The sequence below is a fragment of the Ambystoma mexicanum genome, chromosome 4p, assembly GCF_040938575.1.
Source record: "Ambystoma mexicanum isolate Mex_15411 chromosome 4p, UKY_AmexF1_1, whole genome shotgun sequence".
In the NCBI taxonomy this organism is placed as follows: Eukaryota; Metazoa; Chordata; class Amphibia; order Caudata; family Ambystomatidae; genus Ambystoma; species Ambystoma mexicanum.
The window spans coordinates 1,222,758,563-1,222,785,476 of NC_090927.1; the positions used below are offsets into that span (position 1 = coordinate 1,222,758,563).

General features: G+C 49.2%; 1 protein-coding gene across 4 annotated transcripts in view; it reads left to right on the forward strand.

The window, feature by feature from the left end:
- MAP4K3 (mitogen-activated protein kinase kinase kinase kinase 3) overlaps positions 1-26,914 on the forward strand; it is a 2,398,077-nt gene that overhangs the window by 2,289,399 nt on the left and 81,764 nt on the right. For all 4 annotated transcript variants that reach the window (XM_069606874.1, XM_069606875.1, XM_069606876.1 and 1 more), the window contains one exon: positions 9,762-9,832. In XM_069606874.1, coding sequence (XP_069462975.1) covers positions 9,762-9,832 — 71 coding nt within the window. The remainder of the gene's footprint in view (positions 1-9,761; positions 9,833-26,914) is intronic.

The following is a 26,914-nucleotide window of genomic DNA, read 5'->3' on the forward strand; positions in this document are numbered from 1 at the left end:
CAACTGGAAGATGGATCTCTATCATGAGGAGGAATCTGCGGGAGAAGAATCCATAGGAAGAACATTATGGTAAGGTAATTTCTCTATTTCCTCCCATGTTCAGGATGACACCGACGTGAATGAGCCCGAAGCCTCTGCCTCGGTCACAGCCTGTCACGACCCACATCCAGAAACCCCGCTGGCAAGCCCATGGGCCAGGAGGGGTCTTGGGTCAGGGTCTCCAACAAACTTAGGCATCCTTTGCCTAGGCCCTCCTGGGGCCAGTCCTGGCGCCTTTGGCACCAGGCTCATACATAATAAAGACTTGTGTTTAGGGAACTACTTTATTTCAAGTGCCAGCCAACATGGGCGGCATCCACATAGCTTGGCTCCTTGGAACCAAGCTATGCGGTATAGTGTTTTGGGTGTGGTAGCCTAGGAACGTCTTTACCTGAACTACTTTCTTGAAGCTATTTAAACCACACCCGACTTGGATAACACGCTTCGTGTTATTTTGCAATCCTGCAACGTGACGCTCATTGTGTTCAGCTGTACCCGCGAACCTCGGAAGAACAGCATCTGTAAAGAGACAAAAGGACATCGTTAACAGCAGCAGCTTACCTGTAATTTCATCGTTAGCTGCCCACAGCTCCTGCGAACATCATCCTAGGATCAGCGCGTCTCCCGGACCGGCGGATCTGCAAAAAAGGAAGAAACAAGGCATTAGACACTTTTATAACATAACGAATTGTGCCGAAAAGCTTCCCTCGCAAGTCGCCCCTCGACCAGCATTGCCTCGGGATTTCATACACCTGGTGAGCACCGCGATCTATGGGGAAGAAAAGACAACAGGTTAGCAAAGGCAAGGCATCATAGCACTGCGCATAGTGCCTACTTACTGCATCAAAGCGCTCTTTATACGCCATCATTTACCGGCGAGACCCAATTCAGCCAATGCATCACATTGGACTTCCGCGCACCTAAGGAAGAGAAAAAGACATTATTTAAACCAAGAAAGGTATGCAAGAATAACAGCAATATACAGCAGCAATAAGACCTACATGAAAGACTCAAAAAGGGCCGGTATCAGTGAAGTAACTAGATCGCATTCGCCCACAAAGGACAACACGCCCCTGTCAAGAAGGCAGGACAGAGAGCACACCTGAATTAACAACAAGGTGAGGAGAGTCCAGAGGGGCTGCAGGCATACGGGTTGGTGGGGGGGGGGGTTGCTTACCCCAGTTGCCCAGTCTTGAACATTGCACACCTGTATTCCAGGCAGAACTTCCCCGCTGGTCACATCTGGGAACCACAGAGAAGGATACCAGAGTCCCTACAGCTGGGTGGCATCCCTGTGGATACCAGGTGAGCGTAACACCGCCTTTCATGATCGGCTTCAGGGTTTGGTGGAAATACTTGGGTCTCCCTCAACCGGACCAGGCTCGACGGGAGCCATATGTGCTGGCTGAGGTCTTAGCTCTCAAATCGGCCAGCAGGCACAGCTACAGAAATATGTTGTTTCGATTGCCTCAAAGGTCTGGGAGAAGCCCAATTCGCAGCTGAATAAGCGGCTCGATGGTCGTTTCCAGCAGATGGAGAAAGACCAGGTGCTGCTCTCAGCACACCCCAGCCTCACTCGTCGGTGGTGGCAGTGGCCTCTCTATAGTCTAAACCCTCTTGGTCCTCAGAGACTAGCAGCCAATCCAAGGTGGACAAACAGCTTGACTATCGGCAGAAAGGTCTATTCTAACACCAGGCAAACATGGATGCACTTCTTTCAGTCAATAATCGGATGCAGTGGAGGGAAATCAGCGACTTTCTTCCTGACCTTCCGCTGGCACGGCAAGCTGCATTCAAGGTGGTCCTCGTGGAGTCCCGAATGCTGGCCCAGGATCTGATCGAGTATGCTGTCTCACATATCGACACAGCCAGCAGGGTTATGTGTGTGGGGGTCCAGATGACAATGTCCTGCATGCATGCTACCAGATTTTCCACTGACGTTCAGGAGCAAATTCTTGACTTCCCCTTTGTGGGCTCGGATTTGTTCCACCCATCGACAGATGACAAACTCACTTAAAAGAAGACATCGACCCAAACCGCCAAGTTCCTGACTGTCTTGATGGAGCTGGGGTTGAAATCCTTTCCCCAGAGCCAGGGAAGGTTTGATCATAAGCATCGGTCTTTCAGAGGTTTTCGTGGCTTCCCGGAGAGAAAAACCTGCCAACCTGACAGGTCTCCAAGTGCACACTGGCAGAAACTGCAGCGCACAACTAGGGGCTTTTTTTGGTCCCCCTCCTCCACCGCAGCCTCGGGATGGAAAAAGCAATGCGGTTTTGGTCGGGAACCAATGCTCTCATGCCGTGGGTTGTCTGACACGGCACATCGAGGCATGGAAGCGCATGTTCCCCAACCCTTGGCTCCACTCCATTGTCTCTTCGGGGTTGAGCCATCTCATTTCTTCCCCCTGTCCCTGTTCACCACCACTACTGCAGACAGACTACCCGGCCTTACTGAAAGAGATCCTGAAGCATTTCGAGATGCAAGCAGTGGAGCCAGTGCCCCCAGGAGATGGGCTCTGGGTTATATTCCAGTATTTTATTCTGTTCCAAAAAACAACCTGAAGGTGGTCCTGGATCTCTCACCTCAACCTGTCCCTACCCTTGGAACACTTCAAGATGATCATGCCCGCACAGATTGCGAAGTCACTATGTGCAGGAGACAATGTGTTTCCTAGACCTAAAAGATGCTTATCTCCACGTCCCCATCTTTCGACCACACAGACAGTTTCTGCGGTTCATTTTCAGTTCAAGGTGCTGCTGTTTGACCTCTATTCGGACCCCCTCATTTTCATTGAGTTTTTGACGTTTTGGCAAGCCTATTCAGGCTGGAGGGCTTTCACTTGTATCCTTAGCTGGTCCAGTTCCCCATAGGAGACCCTCTAGTTGTGCCAGAGGCTGGTGAATGTCCTCTTCCAGTTGGGGTTTTTGCTCAACCAGAAGTCCCAGCTAGCCCCTCTCAGTCCCTCTCATTCCTGGGAGTCCGGTCTGGTACCGTGGCTCAGGTTTGTCCTACTCCCGAGCAGCTGGCAGCGATTTGCAAGGCAGTGCACCACTTCCTTCGCAATTCCTCTACTTTAGCATGGCGATTTCAGCACCTGCTGGGCCTTCTGGCCTTGTGTGTTCTTACAGTTCTGCATGCCAGACTCAAGATGAGGGGGCTACAACTGCATTTGGTGGCTTCATGGGACCAGCAAACAGGTTCACACTCAGCTAAACTGTGGATTCCTTCTGCTCTTCACCCGGGACTACACTGGTGGCTCCTCAACATCATTGTGGCAAGGGGTGCCCCATTTGCTTCTCCGAAGTCCTCCCTGGTAGTAACCACAGACTTGTCTCTCCAGGGACGGGGTTTGGGAGGGTTGACATTAGCAGCGTGATCTACAGCTCGTGGTCCAGGGTGGAGGTGGTTTCTCGCGTCAATCTGCTGGAGCCCAAGGCAGTGGAGTTGGCGCTCCAGGCTTTTCTTCCCCTGATAGGGGGCAGCTCTGTGCTTGTCAGGACTGGCAACAATGTGCTATGTGAACAAGCAGGAGGGGGCCAGTTCAAGAACAGTCTGCATGGATGCGATTTAGATCTGGGAATGGGCTCTGTCTCAGGGCATCTGGATCAGAGCAGTTCATTTCCAGGGAGACAGCAATGCGGAAGCAGACAAGTTGAGCCGGCTCGGCTCCAACACTTAAGAATGGGAATTGGACAGCAATGTCCCTGATCCTCTTTCTCCTGTGAGGCACACCTCAGGTCGACTTCTTTGCATCGCAGGCAATCACAATTGCGTGCTGTTCGCATTGTGGGCAGGACAGGTGTCGGGTTCCCTGGGGGATGTGTTCGAACTCTCCTGGGACAACCTCAACGTCTATGCCTTCCCTCTTCCTTCCTTGCTCTAGAGGCTTCTCTGCAAGTTCAGGATGACCATGGGCCGCAGGCTCCTCCTCGTTGCCCCTCATTGACCGTCGAGTCCCTGGTTTTCGGATCTTCTCCAGCTCAGGGTGAAGGGACAAGTTCTGCTGCCAATCTGCAATGGGAGCTTCCTTACACAGCATGCACAGCAGGGGGACCATGCAACACCCTTTCTGAGCCAGGCTGGTCCAAGCAGCTTGGCTCCTGATCAGCTGGGGCTCGACCCCGCTCACTTATGAAAGGGCAACTGGTATATAATTCAAGAGGACAGGAAGCCCTCTAACCGTGCTCAACAAGTGGTCACAGTTCTGTCATTGGGCTCTGGAGCGCAGGGTGAACCCTCTGCTGCTCACTGGACGTTGTTCTCTCCTCGGCCCACTTGGCCTGTTCTGGCGTTCAGGTCGACACCTGCCGCGCCTACTTGGCAGCGATTGGGGCCTGCGAGAATTCGGATGATGGCGTCTTTTCAGTGGCAAACCCGGTGGTCAAGGCAGAGGGAATCCATGCTCATGCGGTGAGGTCCAAGCCCACGTTGGTGGAGTTGCAGAGGCACGCTTCTTGGGAGACCATTAGCAAGGGTACTACTTGCACTTATCCCTCAGTTTTCTGTAGGCATTACTCTTTGGACTTCAGATACAGGAAAGTGACTTTCGGCAGGCAGTCCTCCAGAACTTGTTTACCTGTAGCTCGACTCTTGATCACCGCCCAGTTTCTTTTGTTTTATTTGGAATCGCCCATAAAGATGGAGGAAAGGGGACGGGACGTATGAGTAATAAAGGTTACCCACCATAGTGACTAGTAGAGTACTCATAGGCAGAATTATATGCAGTACCCTTTCGGACCACCACACGCAATTAAGACTACAAGTGACAGTACAAATTCACCTTTGGTACAAGCCTGTACTACACAGTTAAAGTGGTAGCGATGGCTGAGCAGCCAGACTTATCTCCAGAGTAAGTGAGCAGTATCAGATAGTTACACAAAGAACAGCAAATACTATGATTCAGGCAAACACTGACTCAAGGTTTTCAAGTAAAAGAATATGCATTTATTTCACTCTTCAGTTGTATAACAGAACACTATTTAAGCAGTCTAAAAATCACACTCTAAATACACCACTTCCCTTAGTTAAGCTCACAAAATGAAGTTTGGGAGCAAAATGGTACTCCAGCAATTTAACAGGGAGGGAAAGACAAAGTTAATAGAAATTAAATAAAACCAACAGATAACTACTCAGGGCAATTGAACAAGAGGAACTACAGAGATAAAATCAGGTAGAAAAGGCTTAGGGCCAAAGTCAATGGGTCATAAGTCTTTTGCTCAAGATCACACAGCTCAGGGTAGTTTGCGATAAAGTTCGTGGCACGGTTTCCGGACGAGGTTGGTTGATACAAAAGTTAGTTCAAAGAGAAGAGAAGGACAAGCCCTCGGATTGGAGAAAGATTTCAAACATTTTCACCACGGTTGAACGAAACAAGCAACCGGATTTCCACAGTACCTTAAAACGGAGAGGAAGCTGTAGCTGAGGCGGGCGTTCCTGGTAGTTCCTGCAGGCTCACGGTTCCTGAAGCGACTGTCGGACTGACCCGAAGTAGGAAGACTGGAGGGTCCTGCACTACCTAGGGAAGAAACCAGCAGAAGAGCAAAGCAACAAATAAAAGGTGCGCTCCTTAAAACCCAAGCAGGGTCCGACCTTCCTGGTTATCCGGCCCACTGTAGCTCTGTACAGCGAATTCGACCAGTGAAGGGGTCCTGGCTTGTAGTTTGGGCAAATTGGTTGGTCCCACTAGCTCAAGGGAAGAAGTTTCCAGGAGGATCTTCTGTGTCGTCGGATTGTGAAGATTCAGACCTGCACCAGGGCTTAACCAGGCGGTTGTCGTTGGAGGGGTCCTCTTCTGTCAGCTCCTCTTTGGTTCTTTCATTCCAGTGGCGACTCTGCCTTTCCAGTCCCAGACACCTGCTTTTATGCAGTTTTCCCCCATTCATACAACCTGGCTGTCAATCACACAGCAGGGTGGCTGTCCTGGCAAGGACAGATTCCCCAGCCAATCAAACAGGAGTGCAACTTGGGTTACCAAAGGAACCCATGGCAGGGGTCCAAAGATCCCTCCCTCACATCCTGCCTACCCAGACTTTCAGGCGTCTTAAGGAGGGCTTCTGTGCAGAAGCCCACGAAAAGACAGCGAACAAAGGAATCATCCCCGGTTTGGCGCGCAGGGAAAAACACGAGAAAGACTTTTACAAAAAGAAATGGCTAATAAACCCAGCCGGAGCAAAAATAAAATGTTTGGTCAAACGGGTTTATGTTTGAGGCTAATATAATAGCCTAAAATAATACCATGGTTCTATAAAATAACCGCGGTAGAAAAGTTAGGGTAGATACCACTGCCACCAGCCAAGTCTTGATGTAAAGGGTAGCGAAACAATGCTCCAAGAGACACAGACAAAAAGGGATAAGAATGAACCCTTCCCAATACTCCATTTAAGATGGGGTGTACTGGGTCTGTCGTTTAAAGTGACTAAAATAAAGTTAATGGCAACCTTACCTTTTCTGGAGGACAGTAGTCAGCCCCAGAATATGGAGTCGGTGGGAAGTCTCAAAGACAACCCTGTGTCACTGTACTGAAGGTGCTGTGTAACACACACTAAAATTTGAGGCTATGGAGTAGATGAGGCTCCAGTGCTCAAGATCACACAAAAAGTGAAAACACACACAGCAAAACACATGTAGGAGTGGAAAAAAGGCTCACACTCTTACCAGGTGAGAAACATCCTAGAAATTCAGCAAAGCTGCTAAGGGACTCCTTAGGAAAGGGAAATCAGCCATTTATGAGAATTCTCCCTAACACTTCCATATCTCCCACCCACCTTCCCCAGCTAGTAGGCCAGGAGCTAATAAGTTATAAATTCTGCCAGGTTTACAAGCGTCCGATTTGTCAAAAGGGGGCTGAGGTGAGATGCTGGAGGACGGGGCCTAGTGGGCGTGCCCATCCCTGGGGCTGTGCCCATGCTCGCTATTCTAAATGTAAAGGGGAAGCTCATAGTTTCACTGCCAAAAGGTTCCGGTACCGACCCCACGCTCAAACACCCATAAGGATGGAAAGAAGGGGACTAAGGACTATGAGTACTCTATCACTACGGTGAGTGTAAAGATCGATTCTGAACTCTGACCTGGTGGGCAGAGGTTCAGAAGGCCAGCCTAGTTTCTTGGTACAGGGTAACCTTCTGTACAAGCCAGACCAATCAGGGTAGCATTGGCGGTGATCAAGACTAGGTCTCGGGAGGGGTGAGAGTGATCGAAAGCCCACAATGAGCACGCACACACAGTAAACGACACCACAAATTACACGGTGAGGTGTATATATAAAAAATACATATATATTTATTAAATGCCTTTTTTATCAAACAAAAATAAATAGAAGTATTAACGAAACAGCACAACACTACCTATCAAACATATATACAGCCATCAATGGCCTAAAGGAATAGCGCACAGTATAGATCTACAACCTGCAAAGAAAGGGGTCACACATTGTGAATAATCGTATAGGCAGCCCTTCACAATTCAAACCCTAACTAAGAGGCAGTCCAATCCCTGTGATGAGTGGAGCCTTGAGCTCAAAAGTACTTTCGATGCTGGAGCACGCGATTGTGCGGTTATGTCAAATGGGGTCTCTTCAAGGGGCTTTTGTGACTCAAGAAGGTGGGTGAGGCAGTGAAGAATAAGTTCCCACTATTCTAGGAGGGTCTGACCAAGAGGGTAGAACAGGATCCAAGAATTGGCAATAGCTGGGTAGCACAGGCTACCTTGATAAAGAAGAGTGGCCCTCAGGGGAACTCGTGCGTAAAAGCCCATGGATGCGCCAGGGGCCACCAGTAAGGTTTTCTAGTACTTACCGACCATCGGAACACTCTGGACCAAACTTTAGCAGTCGCGTCCATTTCGGTCACATGTTCAAATCCTGCAGTGCGCGGCTCTGCAGCTTTCAGGGGTTGCATTCTGTGGCCATTTCTCTGCAACTGGTGAAGGGATCAGACCACTTCCGCTGCAGCAAGTCTGAGGGCACAGGGGGCACAGCAGCAAGACGCCCACGAAGTTCGTCACAACAGCTGGTGACACAGTGACCGCGTATGCTCGGGTTCAGGCATACTCTCGTAATTCCAGCCCTAGGTGTGCGAAACTCGGCAGGACAGTGCCTTATACCCAAAGCTTACAGTCTCCAAAGGCTCAAGTCAAAACTCGAGACGGTGACGGTTCCAAGGCAAAGTACCCGTACAAGCTGGTCAGTTCACTGGGCGGTCCAGGAACACTTCGGAGAAATCTTGCTTACAGGTTAAGTTGGAGGTGCCGGGAATAGTCGTAGCACCCTTGTAGGCCTTTATAGGTTCGATCAGAAACAGGGGGTCTGACAGGACAACTGCAGGCTCAGTGTGCCAAACCTTCCAGCGGGTCACCAGCGGTTCTGCGGCTCTGCTTCTTCGGTTCAGGATACTTGGCTCCTTTATTAAGTTCGGAGTGAACTAAGAAGGTCGACCCGGAACAGGTGAAAGATGCCGTCTCTTATCCAAAATGTCCTTCACGCCAAAACGCAGAGAAACCACTGAGAGATCTGCTCACATACAGCCATCCCAGACGTGGACCAATCGTGCACCACAGTGGTCCCAGTCATCCCAATACACCAGACATCCTGGCACCCAGGATGTGTATTGGAACTAGACAGATCCAGCCTACATCCTGGAGGCACACACATAAGGCATGCAGAAGCCAGCGAAAGTTTCGGTTTGCGTCGGGGTCTGCATGACCAAATAAGGAATTTCCTGGGTCTGCTCCGCCTGGGGAAGGCTAAGGGACAAGATGGCCAAAGGACAGAACAAAACGGCCTTGTGGCATGGCCATTTTAGGCACTGGCCACTGTCCTGTGCCACACGCAGTAAACACGGTATGGACCGTTGGAAACACATAAAAAGCAACAGCTGCCACCAGCTCCCTCCAGGGTACACTTGTACATTCACCACAAATCCTTTGAGGGTGTCTAGGGCCTTAAAAATGAAAAGGGGTCCCCAGCGCACTGTACTGTAAGCTATTTTGTGCACTGATAAAATGTTACTAAAGAATAGCAACAAAGTGAAAGACTAAGGGAAGCAAAGTCTCCCAGTATTGACTGTCTTAAGGGCATGTCAGGTTCCCCATAATAAAATGAGTAGTACAGCAGAAGGATGGACTCCACTCCACAAAGTCATGCTAGGATGGTCAGACAACAGCAAAAAATTGGGGGATACACAACTGGATGGTAAATTAACCATAAATGGAAATCTTTACTAATACTGAGTAACCTTTATAGGCACAGTGGGCCTCATTACAACCCCGGCTGTAACAGTGCCGGTAAAAACGGGCGGCTGCCGCCAGAGTTGTTTTTTTCTGGCGCATGGCTTTAGGGAATCACTGGGGCATTACAGCCCTGTGGTCTGTGAAGCCAGGCTCCAGAAAATGTTAGGACGGAGGACGGAAGTACCGGCACTGTGCGCAACAGTGCCGGTGCTTCTGTCAAAGTCTGCTGGTGGGTGCCGTTCCAGCCGTCGGGGTCAGCCTGGCGGGTGAAACGGTACCTGCCAGCAGACTCGTATTTTGCCAGTCCGGTAACAATGGTTCTGGTAAACCTACCAGCACCGTTGTTACTGGACTGGCTGGGTTGTAATGAACCCCAATAACATATAAGGCACATTAACATATAGAGCACCAGAGCCGTTGTTATGGTGTAGTTATTTTTTCTTATGTATAAATTGACGTGCATTTATTTATTGGTCTTCTCTTTGTTTCTTTGTTAGTTTGTTTACAAGACAGTGTTCTGGCTTTCTGGAAGCATGGCATGCAAGGCAGAAGTTTCCGATCAAATGAGGTGAGTGTTTGGTCCCTATTAACACATTTTAATGTATATATTGTGTAATGCCAACAATGTTTGAAATGCTTATTTCTAATCGATTGGGTCTTCCCATGGTACCTCCTCTTAGATATATTTATTTGCAGTCTCGAGAAAACAGCGAGTGCTGTGTTTCATAAGTGGCAATGTCCCTCGATGGTTTCCATTCCCACGTCCATCTGGACGTAACTTCAGTGAGGGTATAAAGAGCACATACCGTGCCCCTTTTACCTCAGTTCGGCTTTTCCACATGCCCAGCACACACTCAGAACAGTTAGACTTGCCTCTGACAATTGTTATTTTTTTTCATTTTTTTGGGGCAGGGAGGGGGGGGGAGTGATTCTTTCACAATTCATATGCCTAAAACAGGCTTAATGAGGTGTTCCGACTGTGACTCAAAGATGTCGATCTCTGATCTGCACAGAAATTGTCCCTGGTGACTCGGTGAGACCTATGAAGTTGTTGAGTGTGGCTTACCTTCACCCCAAGAGTTTCACCAAGTTGATGTTGGTGGTAGCAGCGAGTCGAATGAGAGGAAGGATTCATATCTTTTCCTACCTGGACAAATGGCTGACCAGGGCTCATTCTCCCGGACAAGCTCTAGAACATCTCCAGATATCCAGAGCACCTTCCATTCCATCCACAAACAGGGCTTCTCCTTCAACTTCAAGAAGTCTCAGGTGGCACCTTCTCAAACGCTTCAATTTATTGGAACCTTCCTCGCTCTTGCTCAGGGAAGGTTTTTCCTACTGTGTTGAGGGCTCAGCATATCTTGCAGATGGTAATGAAGTTCAGAAGGCTCAATATCGGTCGGCATTCGACTTTCTAAGGTTGCTCGGCCTGGCATCCTGCCACTTCCTGGTGCCGGAGATCCGTCTAAGGATAAGGTCTTCAGATCCCAATGATCACAGTTCGTAGGCCGATTGACTGACCTCCAGGTTCCGAACAAGGTAGGCCTGCAAAGAACCCATGATAATTAGAGAACCTTTTAGACAGCCCTGGCTGTAGATAACTAGTCACAGATGCCTCCCTCATGGGGTGCAGACATGAGCGATCTGACGCTTTGTTCCCCAACAGAATCAGGACTACATATTGGGCGATCAGACTTGCGCTTATGGCCTTGTCTTCCAGAAAAAAGAATGCCTATAGGAGACACGTATAATTATTGTGATTCTGACCATTCTTGCATCAACATCAGTCATTCAGCAATCACACTACATTCAACACATTCTTATGCTGCCAGAATGCTTCTTTACTCTGTTCTTTAATTTACGAAAATAAATGTTTTTATTATATAAAAAAAGATTAAAATGTTTCGATACACCAAATAATAGTTTCATGTCCACTCTGAAGGGGTTAGTAAAAGTGACTCAAAATACTAATGACAAATATCTTATGAACATGACTAAAAATATTTCTAACACATTTTACTTCTCTATTTACACAGACAGGGTTCTGAACTATAAAACTACATTTCAGTGGATTGCTTTTCTCCTGCAGATTCCTCATCTTGATAGATATCCATGTTCCAGCTCTGCTGCTCAGAATTGTTTTCAACAGGGGGGGGCGTAGTGGGTCCGTCTTGCGTGGTGGTCGATCGTTGGCTCTGGAAGTGACGTCAGGTGCCTTACAATATACCACGTCACTACGCCCCATGCTTCAGTTCCTTTTTTCTGCACGCTCACATGCTCCATCGGGAACCTACTTCAGTTTTACTCCATGTTTTCAATAAGTTTTTTTGATTCACCGTGATATGTCTTCGCACAGGGTCTCTGGTTTCAAGCTGTGGTCCAATTGCGAGGACAACATGTCGGTGACAGACCCACACAACGTTGGTGCATGGTGTTTGGGTTCCACTCACAACGGCCTGCACGTTGTGCGCCAAGATGCAACCCAAGTCCCTGCGAGACAGAGCCAAAAAGCTGGTCCTGGGCCGCCCGTCGCCGAAATCTCCGGCGTGGTCTCTTGTCCGGTCGTCTGAGGCAGAGTCGGAGGAACCCATCCTCTTCCTCAAGGAAGAAGCAATGCCACCATCGCGGAAATCGGATTCTACCTCGGAGCGAGGTAAGCCTTTAAGGGATCAACAACTCGCGAAGAGTGGGATTCTTTTAAGAAAGAAATACTTTAAATGTTTCTGCAACAAGCGGCTGTCAGCATGGCGCCGCCCCCCGACCAGCAGCCCTCGGCAGCTAAAGCAGCGCTCGGTATTCCTGATTTCACACTTTCCAGGAAGTCGATGCCTTTGGCGCAATGAGTTTTCTGGATCTGTAACCCAAGAGGGTTAAAATGCCCTCTTGAAGCCTCTCCCACGACCCATTGTCCTTCTGAGCCATTGGCGCCGATACCCAATCCATCGACCTTCAAAGCTCTGCTGCAACAGAAAACATTAAAAATAAAGTTAAAAAAATAAAAATAAAAAAAAAGCTCTGCTGCAAGAGGCTAAGCCCTCTGCCTCCGCACCCAGAGCTACAGTGCTGAAGGAAAAGCCCTTGACGTCGACTCATTGACATGAATAAAAGTTTCAGAACATCATTCACTGCATTAGAAAGGGATAGCTAATAAGAATCCCAAAGGTGAAAGTTTGTGATTAGAAGGGTCTACTTGTGCCATTGATTTAAGTTTCCTCACATGGAGCTATCTTCTGTTTGTCCTGATGAAGGCCTAAGTCAAATTGAGTGGTGGTGAGGTTAAATATCCCCCCAACCCACGAGAGGCTGAAACACATGTCTGTTGACATTGTGTTTAGTATACTGTACATTAAGGGAAATAATGTGGGTCTGAGACTGAGCTCATGATATTGTTTAGAGTGTCATGTTCGCTGAAACATTTTGGCCGTAAGAAAACATCAAAGTGGACTGTGACTTTTGTACATGGCCAGAGGCAAGGCATTTAGGCTAATAGTCCAGACCCTGTGTTTGTAAATAGAGAAGTGAAATTTGTTTAAAATATTGTTAGTCCTTTCTAGGCAAGATTTGGAGCAGTACCCTTTGGGTGCACTACAACAACCTTGACCTCCTGGCAACAGGAACCCAACCTTTGGTATAAGCTTGTACTACACAGGTTGGTAGCATGTTGAGCAGCCAGGCCTATCTCAAGAGGGGTCAGTGTGAGCCGTAGGGGAGTTACACAGATATTCACAGTGACAAGTATTCAAATAGACATTTACACACAAGGTTTCTTGAATAAACAATTATTAATTTATCAGTCAGTTCGAATAAGCCTTCTTCAAAAGGGGCACTATAATAGTAACACACAAATACACTCCAAAATGCACACTCTTAGTTTCTCTAAATCAGCAAATACCCTTTTGGGATGGCACACAGACACTTCCTACACCCTCAGGTGAGTTAAATAGCTAGGACACTGTGGACATTAATATATCACTGTTGCATTTAAAGCAATACTTAGGAGTATGTCAAAGAAAAGGGTTATTAGAACACAACAAGAGATCACACACATATTCTGAAGCAGGTAAGTACTTTTGGTAACCCCCTTTGCAAAGTAAGTTAACCCCTTCCTGTCAATTGGAAAAAAGGCTAGGTGAACTGAAGCACTTCTTGTAGGTAGGTAAAAGTCTTGCACAATGTTTTGGAAATCTTTGTAGAAAAAGAAGAAATTAACATAGGGCCACAAGCTGATTAGGCTTGTGAGGTAAAGAAGCTGTTAGCAACTCTACAGAAGCAACCCAGACAAGTCTCAACTGAGATCAAGTAAGGCCACCACAACAAGAGGTAAGTTCTCTTAGACTGTACAGTACCTTGGGTTAGAAGAAATGGTTCCAGCTGGCTTCTGTTCCTGTGTAGCTCTGCACATCCTGTTGTTCCTGGGCCCTCTGCGCATCCTTTTGTTCCTGGGCCTCAGTCGTGGGGACAAGAGGGAGGACTTCTGGGGACTCCTGTAACACAACGGGACAGTCTGCGATGGAAAAGGACCAACTTCTATTCAGTGGCACTTTTTATTCGGTTTCAGTTCCTCGCGTCTCAGCAAATGGCACCACCGCAGACGCTTTGCTGTTGAGATGGGCTTTCCTTTCATCTGGGGTCCAACACCCTGTTGAGGTGGCTTAGGCTCGGTCAGTCCTGCTTCCTAGGAGTCTGGAGAATCTTACTCGAGCTCTTGGCCAACTTAAAAGCAACGCACACAATCTGGGGTTCCTCTCCCTGGCTCTTTGGTTCCAGCAGCAGAAGCAGAAATGCAACCAGCTTCAAGAGGATGTCCAGACGGGCTTACTTTGGAGTTGATTTGTCCCACCAACTCAAGGGGAGAAGTCGTCCTTGCATGGCTTCTCTAGTCAAGATGAATTCAGAGCTTCAGCACAGCAGCAGGGCTTCAACGAGCAAACCAACGGTCCAGGAGTTGCAGCAGGCGTCTCTTCTAAGTTGTTCTTCGGATTCCTTCGTCCAGTGGTTGACTCTGCCTTCCAAGCCAAAAAGGCTTGCCTTTTATGCAGGTTTCTCTCATTCATTCCAGCCAAGTTGTCAATCACCCAGCAGGGTGGCTGTCCATGCTGGACAGCCAGCTGGCAAATCACCTTTGGGTGCATTCCTGTAAAGAAGGGGATTAAGCACAGAGAGTTTTGGGAACCTACCTCACTTCCTGCCCCAGCCAGACATACCGGAGCCAGAGGCGGGCTTCATTCATGAATCCTGCCAAAGACAAAATGTGCAAAGGGACCAAACCTGGTTTGGCGTGCAGAATAAATCTCAAGAAGGACCTTTCCACAAAAAAAAGGCGAAAAAAGGAGGTCGGGCCATTTTGACAACAATGGCACCCTTGGGTGCTTTAGTGCGGCAGCGAACGCAGCCTGCAGTAAAAGCACACCTCGGTAGTTAAAAGTAAACCACTCCCACCAGTGATTTATCGAGAAAAGGGTAACTGAAAATGTTACGTAACAAACTAGACCAAGGAAATACTAAGTAACCCCTGCAGCACCCTATTGTATGATAGTGTGTGCTGGGTTTAGGAAGTTGCAAAAGTAAGTAAAGTCAATTTCACTTTACTGCTCTTGGAAACAGTAGTTATCCAAGAGAAAGGTATTTAAACCTTTGGGAAATCTGAAGGACTTCCCTGTGCCACTGCACTGCAGGTGCTGTGGGCCACAATGTAAAAAGATGATGCCTATGGAGTTTGTCAGACTCCAATACCAAAAGAAAGTGTTCTTATCACAGAAACAATACATGAGAGTGGGAAAAAGGGTCTCACGCTCTCCAGCTAAAAAATTAAAGTCCTCAAAATCCAGCAAAGGTGCTGGGAGTCTCTAAGGTAGAGAGGAATTAGCACATTTCTGAGTATTCACCCCAACAGCATTGTACATAAGATATTTGTCATTAGTATTTTGAGTCACTATTACTAACCTGCTCACAAATTTTGTGTGATAATTAGTCCGCTCAGAGTTGACATGACTGTTATTTGGTGTATTGATACACTGTAACCTTTTTTGATTAAAAAAAAAAGCATTTATACTCTTTTGTCCCGTCCCCTTTCCTCCATACTGTATGGGCGTCCCTTCCTAGGGACGGGAGACTGAACCTTTTTCACCAGAAAAACCTTCTCACCCTTTTAATTTAGAGGGCCGCAGGGATGCAGCCCTGAGAGCATGCGCTACCCTGACTCTGCCCACCGATGCCACTCCTCAGTCCCCTTTTCCGCGTCAACGGGTCGATTTCATCAGCGCTCCTAGATTTGGCCTTGCCATGTTATTCCACACCCTCTTCCCCAGATTCTTCTCTCATCTTTTTGTCTTTATTTGTCATCTAGGTACTTGGTCCTCTGGCGTCACGCTCCTCCCCGGCGCATGTCAACTTCAGCAGGTGCCCAGCCTGTGAGGGACTTTTTCCCCACATCTGACCCCCTGCGCCCTTTGTCTCTGCTGCCTTGGTCCTGACCCTGGCAGGGAAGGTTGCACTGCGTGTGACTCTCTATACGCGCACTGAAGAACAGGCTAGCTAGGTGGAGAGGACTCTTTGAAGCGTCGCCTCCAGAAGACTTGAAGAAGTTTGTCCAGCAGAGATCGAGTCCCAATGGAAGGCCGATATTTTTCATCGCACCCTGTAAGGGCGACTCCTTCCCGAAAAACGCTCAAGTGGGAGGAACCTCTCGGGTTCTGTTACCAGCCCAAGTACCGTGGCTAACCCAGCTACCGGCCTTGTGGCCGAGGTGTCTTCAGACCCTACCGGTATCAGTGCTGAGGCACTGCAAGGTTCTTCTACCAGGTCTACACCCAAGAGGCTACGCCCTAGTACCAAACCCATGTCCTAGGGGGCTCCTGCACGCAGCACTACCAGCGACAATGCCGAGGGCAATACGCCTTCCAGGCCTAGACCTGAGGTGCAGGATAGGCCTTATGTTCCAACACCAAGAGTCTTGGGCAAGGCCGTATCCGGAGGGCTATGCACCACAACTCTGGCACGTAGCGCGCAGCTCGACAAAATGGCTGCCGCGCCAAACAACATGGCCGCTCATCCGATGCCACTCCTAGGAACAGATCAGGCGGGTAAATGAGTTTTAGGGTGGGACTGGTTTTAACCAGGTATGTGGCCTACAGTGTACCCATCAGTAGCGCAGGGCAGGTTCCCCTTTCAACCCAGATTGTGTACGCTCCAGCCTCAGCAGCCCTCAGCCACTCAGTCAGTATCCCCTGCCTCCTCTTCAGCCTCCCAGGATAGGTTCTTCAAAAGGTTTTTGTGGCTGATGCGGGGGCCGTCCAAAGGGATGCAATTAGGGACTAGCTCCCTCCGGTCACTCCACCAGTGCCTATAGTCATTCCGCCCATGGCTCCGGCACCACAGGCCCCAGCACAGCCCCTGCTGGCGGCTCCTTCGAAACCGCCCCCAGTGCAGCCGGTTCTGTGCCAACCTCCGCAGCAGCCTCTGGCTCCGGTCTCCACACTGCAGCTCACAGCGCTCAGCACCCCTCCTCCTGCAGCAGACCAGTCGGACACCCAGGTGGATACAGACGAAAAGGACCCCCCTGACACACCGTCTTCAGCGAAGGCCTTTCACGACAGGCTTGCAGGTTTGGCAGAATATTTGGACCTTCTTCATCCCGAGGTAGAGCAGCACGAGGAGAGGGTCTTGGCAGAGATCCTCTCCCTACGGGTATCCCGATGCAGAAGGATGTCGTTGCTCTGGCCAAGAAGCGTTGGCTCAAACCACACTCTGTCCAGCCTGTCAATCGGCGCCTCAATGCCAAGTATATACAGATGGAGAGGGATACACTCTTGCTATCAACGCACCCCCAGCCACACTCGTTGGTGATCGCTGCAGCGTCACTCTACTCTAAGCCTCAGTCGTCATCAGCCACTTTGTCCTCGGCACTGCTAGGCAAGGAGGAGAAGATCTTGGAGGCATACAGGAAAAAGCTGTACTCCAACGCCTCCCTGCATCAAGCCAACGCGGATGCCTTGCTTGCAGTAGCTAACTAGAGGTTGTGGCAGGAAATATCGGACTTCCTTCCGGAACTCCTGGCGCAGAGCCAGGCACACTTTAAACTGGGTCTAGGAGAAGCCAAGCTGGTAGTGCAAGACATCATGGCGTCCACAGTGGCCCACATCGACACCTCTTGCCAGGCCATCTGCATCGCCAAGGACATGAGGAGGACGGCCTAGCTTCGGGCTACAAAGTTCAACTCTGAAGTCCAGGATCGCATATTGGACCTTTCCTTCGAGGGTAGTGACCTCTTCCACTCTACCACCAACGAGAAATTGGATAAGAAGACGAACAGCTCGCAAACCGCCAATTCTTTATTCTTACAAAAGCCATGCCCAAGGCGTACACAGTGGCATCAACGCTCCGATAAGCGGCGGGCGTTTGGTGGGTTCCGGGTATTCCAGCAACGAAAGGCGAGACAACCTGACCGCTCGCTGAGTCAGCACCGGCGCAAACAACAAAAAGGGGGGGGCAAGGGCTTCTTCCAGTCCCCCTCCTCAGCAGAATCCTCAGAGAGCAGTGAGGGGGCAGGCTAGCCTCTCAAGTGCATTTTTGCCGCCAGAACTTTGCAGACCCTTGGATCCTCTCAGTAGTATCCATGGGTTACCACCTACCTATATCTCCCTCTCCTCCTTCCTCCCCTCCCACGGATTCGGATGGCAACTCTGTTGGCGGAGATCCAGTCGCTCTTTGAGAGCCAGGCAGTGGAAGAAGTACCAGCCTCCAAGAGAGGATTAGGCTTCCATACAAAAAAAGTAACAGGCTGGCCTGAGAGTTGTGTTGGACCTCTCCACCCTCAACCTATCCCTCCCTCTTCAGAAATTCTAGTTGGTTACGCCAGCGCTCATTGCAAAGACACTAGACAAGGGAGATTGGATGTGCTCCCTGGATCTGAAGGACGCCTACCTACATGTCCCGATTTGGCAGCCCCATCGCTCCTTCCTACTTTTCAAGATCATCGGCTGTCATTTCCAGTACAAGGTGCTCAACTCAGCCCCCAGGGTGTTTACTAGACTTATGAATGCAGTGGCAGCCCTCCTCCGGGCCACCATGTCTACCCGTACCTCATCAGGGCGAGATCCCAGGAGGGGATTGTCCGCATTTCCTCCATGCTTATGAGTACACTCCACGACCTGGGGTTTACAATCAACCTCAAGAAGTCTCAGCTGCAGCCCATGCAGAGCCTTGCCTTCCTGGGCCTCATCTGGGATAAGAGCTCAGAGAAGGTATTTCCTTCGGAGGACAAGATTATGGCCATCAAGAGGGCCACTACGCACTTCCTTACCAGACCAGTGACTTCGGCTTGGTGGTACCAGCACTTACTGGGTATCATGGCAGCGGTCCTCATGGCAGTGCCACACACGAGGCTCCAAATGAGGAGATTGCAACTGCACTTCGCTGCCTCATGGAATCAGGAGAACAGCTCCCAAGCAGAGCTGATCAGCATACCGCCTTCCCTCCACTCGGACCTCACGTGGTGGTCCAAGGACTGTAATCTGCGGACAGGCAGGCCATTCCGGCAGCTGACTCTGCAGGTCACCATTACTACGGACTCCTCTCTAGAGGGCTGGGGAGCCACTCTTGACAGCCACAGTGTCCATGGAGTCTGGATCCGGCGGAAGCAGGAGTCGCATATCAACTGGCTGGAACTCAGAGCCATTTGGATAGCCCTCAGGGCCTTCCTTCCACTCAACAAGGGCAGGATTGTCCTGATCCAGACCGACAATCCACCAGCATGTACTATGTCAACAAGCAGGGGGGTACAGGGCCCCTCAGCTGTGCAACCTAGCGGTCAGCACGTGGGAATGGGCCCTGGAAAACATCTACCTCAGGGCTGTCCACCTCCCGTGGGAGGCCAACTTGGAAGCGGACAGACTCAGCAGGCTGGGAGCGGACAATTACGAGTGGCAATTGAACGACCAGGTGCTGCAGGTGGTTTTCAACACATGGGGCCATCCTCGGGTGGATCTATTTTCCTCCTGGAGGAACAGGAAGTGCCATCAGTTTGTCACAAGTCTCTCCCCTTCTCACCTGTTTTTGTTGTTTGCTTGAGACCTTCTTTTGTGACTTCTTTTGCACGGTCCGGGATTTGTATAAACCCGTGTGGTGGTCTTCAGATTCCAGCGTGAGGAATACAATCCAACTCCAGGATACGTTTAGATGTCCAGGATGGAGACCAGGAAGGAACAATGCCCGAGCTCGGAGACAAGGAACGCTGTGACCTGAGCGTGGGTGAAAATCCAGGAAGTTCGAAGATAAATTTTGAGGAAAGGAAGGAAGGGGGGGGGTTCAAGGAACCGGGAAACAGGATTCAGAAGAAAGCCCTGTGCGAACTCCAGCCACACACGTCCAACTACAGCAAGCGGTAGCATTGAGACACGCAGAGCCGCGGCGGCGTGTCTGTTTAGTGGAACGCAGAGCGTGGAGCACAAGGGCTGACAAGCAGCGTTCCGTAGCAGACGGCTACATTGGAATGATTACTGCATTCAATCCCCTATGAGTCAGGGACCACGAAGTCCAGAAAGGATGTAGACGACGGTTCAAGACAGTATGCCTCCTCTGAAGCCCAGGTCCTCCGGGTTTGCCTGGATGGATAAGATGGTATCTTCGAATCAGCCTGAGGGCATTCATGTTTGACACGGGTTCCCAAGTGCGCTCACTGGGAGGATAACCTTTCCACTCGACCAAATATTGTAATTGACCACGTCGTTAACTAGAGTCACAGATTCTGGAGACCTCATATTCGAGTTGTTCATTGACAATCACTGGGGTAGATCTTGGGGCAGTTCGAGAGTGCTGAACATATGGTTTTAGCAGAGAGGTGTGGAAGACTGGATGGATCTTTTTCCATGATTCTGGTAGTGGGAGTCGAAAGGCCACTGTCATGATCTCTGCTTCCAAAAGGTCAGGGTTTTCCCAACTCCCTTGGAAGCAGATCCATAACCCAGGTTCCGAGTGCCAACCAGTCCCAATTGGGACCTTTTGGACCCAGTCCTGGCGCCAGTGGCACCAGGCTCATAAATATACCCAGTCCCAGCGCTGGAAGCGCCGGGCTCATATTGCTTGGGTGGACTTACCTGCAGCAGACCATGCTGCTTACTTGCCTGCCAGTTGAGCCTCTGATCCTCTTCTGTTTGGAACTACTTTTCCTGTTGGGTGGGGCAGGAGCCACTCCCTAGATTCAGAACACTGGAACTCTTCTGGAAAGCAGGAACTCTTTTCTTACCTAGGCGTGGCTGTGGAAGGAGAGACCTAAGCACTACAGGAGGCTATTTAAACCACACCCGATGGATGAATCTTGCTTTGCGTTATTCTGCATCCTCTGCAGCAGAACGCTCATCGTGTCTTCTGCATCTGATCCTGGGCCTAAGGAAAAAGGCTTACCATCCTGAATCCAGTCTTCAGCAACACCTATAAAGACAAGAAAGAACAGGTTAGCATTACGGTCTTCAGTGACAGCTCTTCACTTACCTGGTCCATCGTCACCAACGCCTCGCGCTGCATTCCGGCATCTGAAAGACAAAGGCTTACCTACTCTTCGTGCGCTCCGGAGGTCTTCACACTGCATTCCGGCATCTGAAAGACAAAACAAGGTGCGTTTAAAGACATTGGGGAACTTTAATACTCACGTGCCATTACTCCTTTCCACATCCAACCCAGTGGGTATTCCGGCACCCTGCAGCCGCTCCGAACTTGTACCTGCAAAATAAAAAGACAGTTAGAGCGCATCGTGAAGCAGGCAACAAGCGCTTACTTACGTGCTTCCAGGCGCTTCTATTCATCACACGGGCTCCATCTTCAACTCACTTCAGCCCGTCATCCGCCATCGCCGGAACCCTGCAAAACAAGAAACATCATTACTAAAGACTTTAAAGACATTAGAATTACTCGAAACTTACCGTTCGTGCAGTAAACGACGGACAGCAGTCCTCTGAAGTCAAGAGGCCTGCTCCCCTTATCCATGAAGAAACTGGTTACAGCACCCTGCCCCGAGGCAGATGGAGAGCACTGCGTTCACTTACCCAAGGTGAGAGCGTTAACCTTTGGGGTTCTACAGGAGAAGAGAAAGGGAAGAAGAGAGAGACATTCAATAACCCAGTTCCTTAATCCCATATTTTCTATCTGCAGACATCTTACCCTTCGAGTCTGACATACAGTGCACAGAGGTCCAGCCCAAAGAGCCAGCCGTGTGTTACACATCACCTTTGAAGATACGGTATACGCCCAGTCAAGACCGACGCCTCTACGGGAATCAGGTGAGCGTTACAGCCACTGGATTGACGATTTCTTTTATAGAAAAGGGCCCGTAATACCTGGAAGCCAATTTATTTGGTCGTCAGTGACGGGGAAGGAGTTTCGAGGATAACCAGACTTTATCGCCTACTGAACAGGAATGCTCAGGTCGTCTTTTGGAGTCAGCATAATGTTTAACGTCTCTTTGGGCCTTTTCTAGGTATTCCGTTGCTTCTTTGTGCATATTAATAAGTGTTTCAATCCTGGAATCAACTGCAGGAACTGGGGTAGGATGTGGAAGAATGGACGGTAGGACTGAAGGATGAAATCCTTGACTATAGAAGAAAGGACTGGTTTTGATAGCTGAATGATCCGAATTGTTGTATGCAAATTCGGCCGCAGGTATTAAGAGTGACCAATCATCCTGGACCTTGGTGGAAAAGCAACGAAGATACTGTTCCAGGGTTTGGTTTACTCATTCAGTGGCTCCATTGGTCTGTGGGTGATAACTCAAAGACGAGGCACGTTGGATTCCCAGTATACGACATAACTGTTTCCAGAACTGGGATATGTACTGGGGTCCTCAGTCAGAAATGATCTTGGAAGGTAGTCCATGAAGCCGGAATATGTGTTCCAGGAAAATTCCAGCAAGTTCAGATGAGGATAGCAGTTTGTATAAAGGTGTAAAATGAGCCATATAAGTGAAAAAATTAATGGTAACCATTATAGTTGTGTAGCCCCTGGAAGAGGGTAGTTCCACAATAAAATCCGTGGCAATGATTTCCTAGGGTCTTGTTGGTATTGCTGGTTGGAGGAGGAGGCCTGCTGGTCTTTTGTCATCATGTTTGTTCTGATTGCAGACTGCACATGTCTGGGTATGGATCTTGATATCATCCTTCATCTTTGGCCATCAAAACTGTCTTTGTATTAGATGGCGAGTTTTCGTGATGCCACGATGTCCTGAATGGAGGGTATCAATGCATAGGCTTGTGATCTTTTGTCTCAGTACAGGAGTGGGATTGACCAAGCCATTGTCCTTGAACAGGTATCCGTCCTCTGTTTTGAGATTCCATCGATTGTTTCTCTTAAACTCCTTCCAAGGTTCAGAGGACTGGGTTTGAATTCGAATATCCTCCAGGAGGGTAATTGCTTGGGCAACAAATATTGTGTGGGGAAACATTTTAGGAAAGGTCCGATGTCAAGGGGTTCATAATCGGGACGTCTGGATAAGGCATCAGCTATAATGTTATGTGTTCCAGGGACATGATGGATTTGAAATTGGTAGTGGGCAAAAAAGAAGACCCAATGGGCTTGACGACTGTTTCTACATTGTAGGGATTGCAGGACTTGAACATTCCGATGGTCCGTGCGGACTTGTACTGGGTGTTTGGCTCCCAAAAGAAGATGACGCCAATCAGTGAAGGCTTGACTGATGGCCAGCAATTCCTTTTCCAGGACGGAATAATGAGTTTCACTGGGGGTCAAGGTGCGAGAGAGATAGGCGATGGGGTGTTCTAACTTGTCGCCAAGTTCCTGTTTCAGGACTGCCCCAATGGCGTAGTTGGAGGCATCAGTTTCGACAAGAAAAGGTTGATCAATGTTGGGTTGAGCTAGGATGGGAGCTTGTGTGAACTCCGACTTCAACCGCAGAAACGCTGAATCTTGGGCTAAGGTTCACCTAAAGGGGGTATCTTTCTTTAACAATGTAACAAAAGGATGCACAATCTCAGAAAATGCTGGTGTAAATTTCCGGTAGAAGTTAGCAAGCCCTAAGAAGGATTGAATTTGTTTTACAGTGGTTGGAATAGGCCAGGATAGAATGGAATCAACCTTGAGGGGTACATTCCAATTCCTTGTGGGCTAAGAACGAATCCGAGATGGTGAATAGTTGATACATGGAAAAGACACTTCTCGGGTTTAGCCAGGATCTTATGTTCACGTAGACGTTGTAAAACTGTTCTTACGTGCTCTTCATGTTTCAGGTGGTCCTTGGAGTATATCAGTATGTTGTCCAGATATACAATGACGAAGAGGAACATCATATCAGAAAACACTCGATTCATAAAACTTTGGAAGATCGCTGGGGCATTAGCAAGTCCAAAGGGCATAACCAAATATTCAGAGTGGCCAAAGGATGTTCTAAAGGCTGTTTCCATTTGTCACCTTCCTTTATACGAATAAGATGATATGCACCCCTGAGATCTAATTTTGTGAAGACAACTGCACCTCTGACTGCTTACAGGATGTCCGAGATGAGAGGCAATGGTAACGATCCTTGAGAGTACACTGGTTAAGGCCACGGTAATCTAGGCATGGTCTCAGCTCCTTGGAATCCTTCTTGGGAAGAAAAAATAGAGAAGCGCCCGCCGGGGACTTGGATGGTTGTATAGTTCCATTTTCCAAGTTGGTATCCAGGTATTCCCGGAGGGCCCTTTTTTTGGGTTCTGACAAAATAAACATTCTCCCAAAAGGGATTAATGCTGACGGTTCAGTATCGATGTTACAATCCTCAGGTCTGTGTGGTGGAAGAGCTTGAACAATGGCCATCGAGAATACATCAGTGTAAGCCTGATAGGCCCTGGGAATCCGGATGATGTTAGAAACAGTGACTGGAATTTGCTGAGTTTCTTGAGTCCTCAGAGGACCTTGGTAAAATGTCTAAGGATAAGCAATTGGACATACAATGTTCAGAACCAAGAAACAAGGAACCTGCTGTCCAATTGATGTAGGGGTTATGCTTCTGTAACCAGGGCATGCCTAGAACCATCGGATAGTGGGCCGATTTTATAATGTCAAATTTAATCCTCTCTTGATGGTGATTTATGCAAATTACGATCTCTTTAGTTTGAAGGGTTATGGTTCCCGAAGACAGTGGTCTTCCATCAATAGCTTCTACAGGTCACATTGTCTCTCGAGTTTCATGTGGAATGTTGTGAGAAGTGACCCAATCATGATCTATGAATATGCCCATGGCTCCGCAATCCACTTATGCCAGGATGGGGTAAGATTCTTTCTTGGAAGGCGATAGGAATGCCTGTAGAATCACAAGATTATTTTGTCCAGGAGAGTTCAAGGAAGGAATTGATGTGGAGCAGACATCTCTCTCCCGAAACTGTGCCCCATCTAGGATCGGGAGCTGGCGTTTCCCGAAGGCCGTGGAGGAGCAATAGGGCACTCTCTCACAAGATGTTTATTGGAGGCGCAATACATGCATAGACCAGTGTGAATCCGACGCATTCTTTCTTGTGGGGTAATGGGTCCACGGAAGGCCCCAAGTTGCATGGGTTCTGGATCCGAGGTTGGAGATGCTGTGGGCTCTGGTCTGGTTGAGTGGTCTGTGACAGACTTTTGGAAGGTCGACTAAGACTTCTTTTTTTCCGCCTTTCTTTCCTGGATTCGAAAGTCGATTTGCAAGGAAAGGTCCATAAGAGCCTGCAAGGAGTTTGGGTGAGCTACCCTGGCTAACTCATCCTTTATTTCTTCATTCAGGCCTCTTCTTGGCTTTTTGAGACCAATCGGCTTCCTTCACAAGTTGTTTAAAGCGGGTCACATAGGTAAGCATATCCTGGGATCCTTGTTGGAATTCAAGTAAACGTTCTTGAGCACTGTAAACCTGTTCTGGGTGATCAAACATGGCTTTTAGGGCTTCCACAAACCCATCATAATTATCCAGGAGGGCGTCGCCCGAATTGACTAGGGGGGTTGTCCAGGTCAAGGCATTACCAGTGAGGTGTAAGATCATAAACCCCACCTTTGCTCAAGGAGTGGAAAAGTAGTAGGCCTTGAAGGTGAAGTGTACCAAACATGAATTGAGGAAGGCACAGAGGATCTTTGAAGAACCATCAAATTTGTCCACTACTCCTCCCAATAACACGCTTTCCTTAGTTGCAGAGTCACGTGACAAGACTAGCTGCTTTAATGCAGCATTCTCAGCCTTAAGGTTCTGGACTTCTGTGGTTAGTTCCTGCATGCCTCGCATGAGGTCTTGAACCGCAGCTTCCATCTCTGTATCTGTATCGTTTTTTAGGCGTCTCAATCAGTCACACGTCTCTCCCCTTCTCACCTGTTTTTGTTGTTTGCTTGAGACCTTCTTTTGTGACTTCTTTCGCGCGGTCCGGGATTTGTGTAAACCAGTGTGCTGGTCTTCAGATTCCAGCATGAGGAATACAATCCAACTCCAGGATACGTTCAGATGTCCAGGACGGAGACCAGGAAGGAACAATGCCCGAGCTCGGAGACACAGAACGCCGTGACCCGAGCGCGGGCGAAAATCCAGGAAGTTCAAAGATAAGTTTGGAAGGAAGGAAGTTTGGAAGGAAGTTTGGCAGGAAGGAAGTTTGGAAGGAAGTTTGGAAGGAAGGAAGGAAGGAAGGAAGGAAGGAAGGAAGGAAGGAAGGAAGGAGAGACGCGCAGAGCCGCGGGGGCGTGTCTGTTTAGTGGAGCGCAAGGACTGGCAAGCAGCATTCCGTAGCAGACGGCCATGTTGGAAGGATTACTGCATTCAATCCCCTATGAGTCAGGGACCACAAAGTCCAGAAAGGAAGTAGACGACAGTTCATGACACAGTTCGCGTCTTGGCAGGGACTCGGCCCCAGCTCCCTGGGCGACGCCATGCAGATTTAATGGGAGGGCATGGCAGCCTCTGCTTTTCCACCTACACCCCTGATCCCCAGGGTACTCTGCAAGATATTGGAGGCTTGTCGCCTCCGCATCATAGTGATAGGGCCTTGGTGGCCGGCGAGACCGTGGTTCTCCGAATTGCTCAGCCTCTCAGACCACCCGCCCATTCACCTTCCGCTGGGCCTAGCACCTCTCCTGTCCCAGCAGGGGGGCAGGGTTCTCCTCCCCACTCCTCAGAAACTAGCCCTTGCAGCGTGGTTCCTGAGCAGATCACCCTCAAACACCTGAACCTATCTCGGACTAACCAGAAAATCATCTAGGGCGCTAGGAGCAAGGCCACTATGAGCCAATGCAGGAGTAAATGGCGCAGGTTCTGTCACTGGGCAGATTCTAAGGAGATCAACCCCCTGACGTGCACACTGGACGATGTGATCTCTTTCTTGGCACACCTTGCCCACTCAGGTGTACAGGTGGACACATGTCGCACCTATCTCGCAGCCGTAGGGGCTGACAGAATTTGGAAGAGGAGGTCTTCTCCTCTTCCAACCCGATAGTCAAACATCTGGCGGGCTTGTTCAGGCTTTACCCGTTCATCATGAAGCCACACCTGGTGTCGGACCTCATTGTGGTGTTGGGCACCTTGGCACACAATCCCTTTGAGCCAGTGCTGTTCGCGGACATCAGACTGGTCACCACCAAGACCGCTCTGCATGTCGGTCTCACCTCCACTCGCAGAGTCCGTGAGATCCAGGCTCTGGTGGCGTCAGAACCCTATACCACT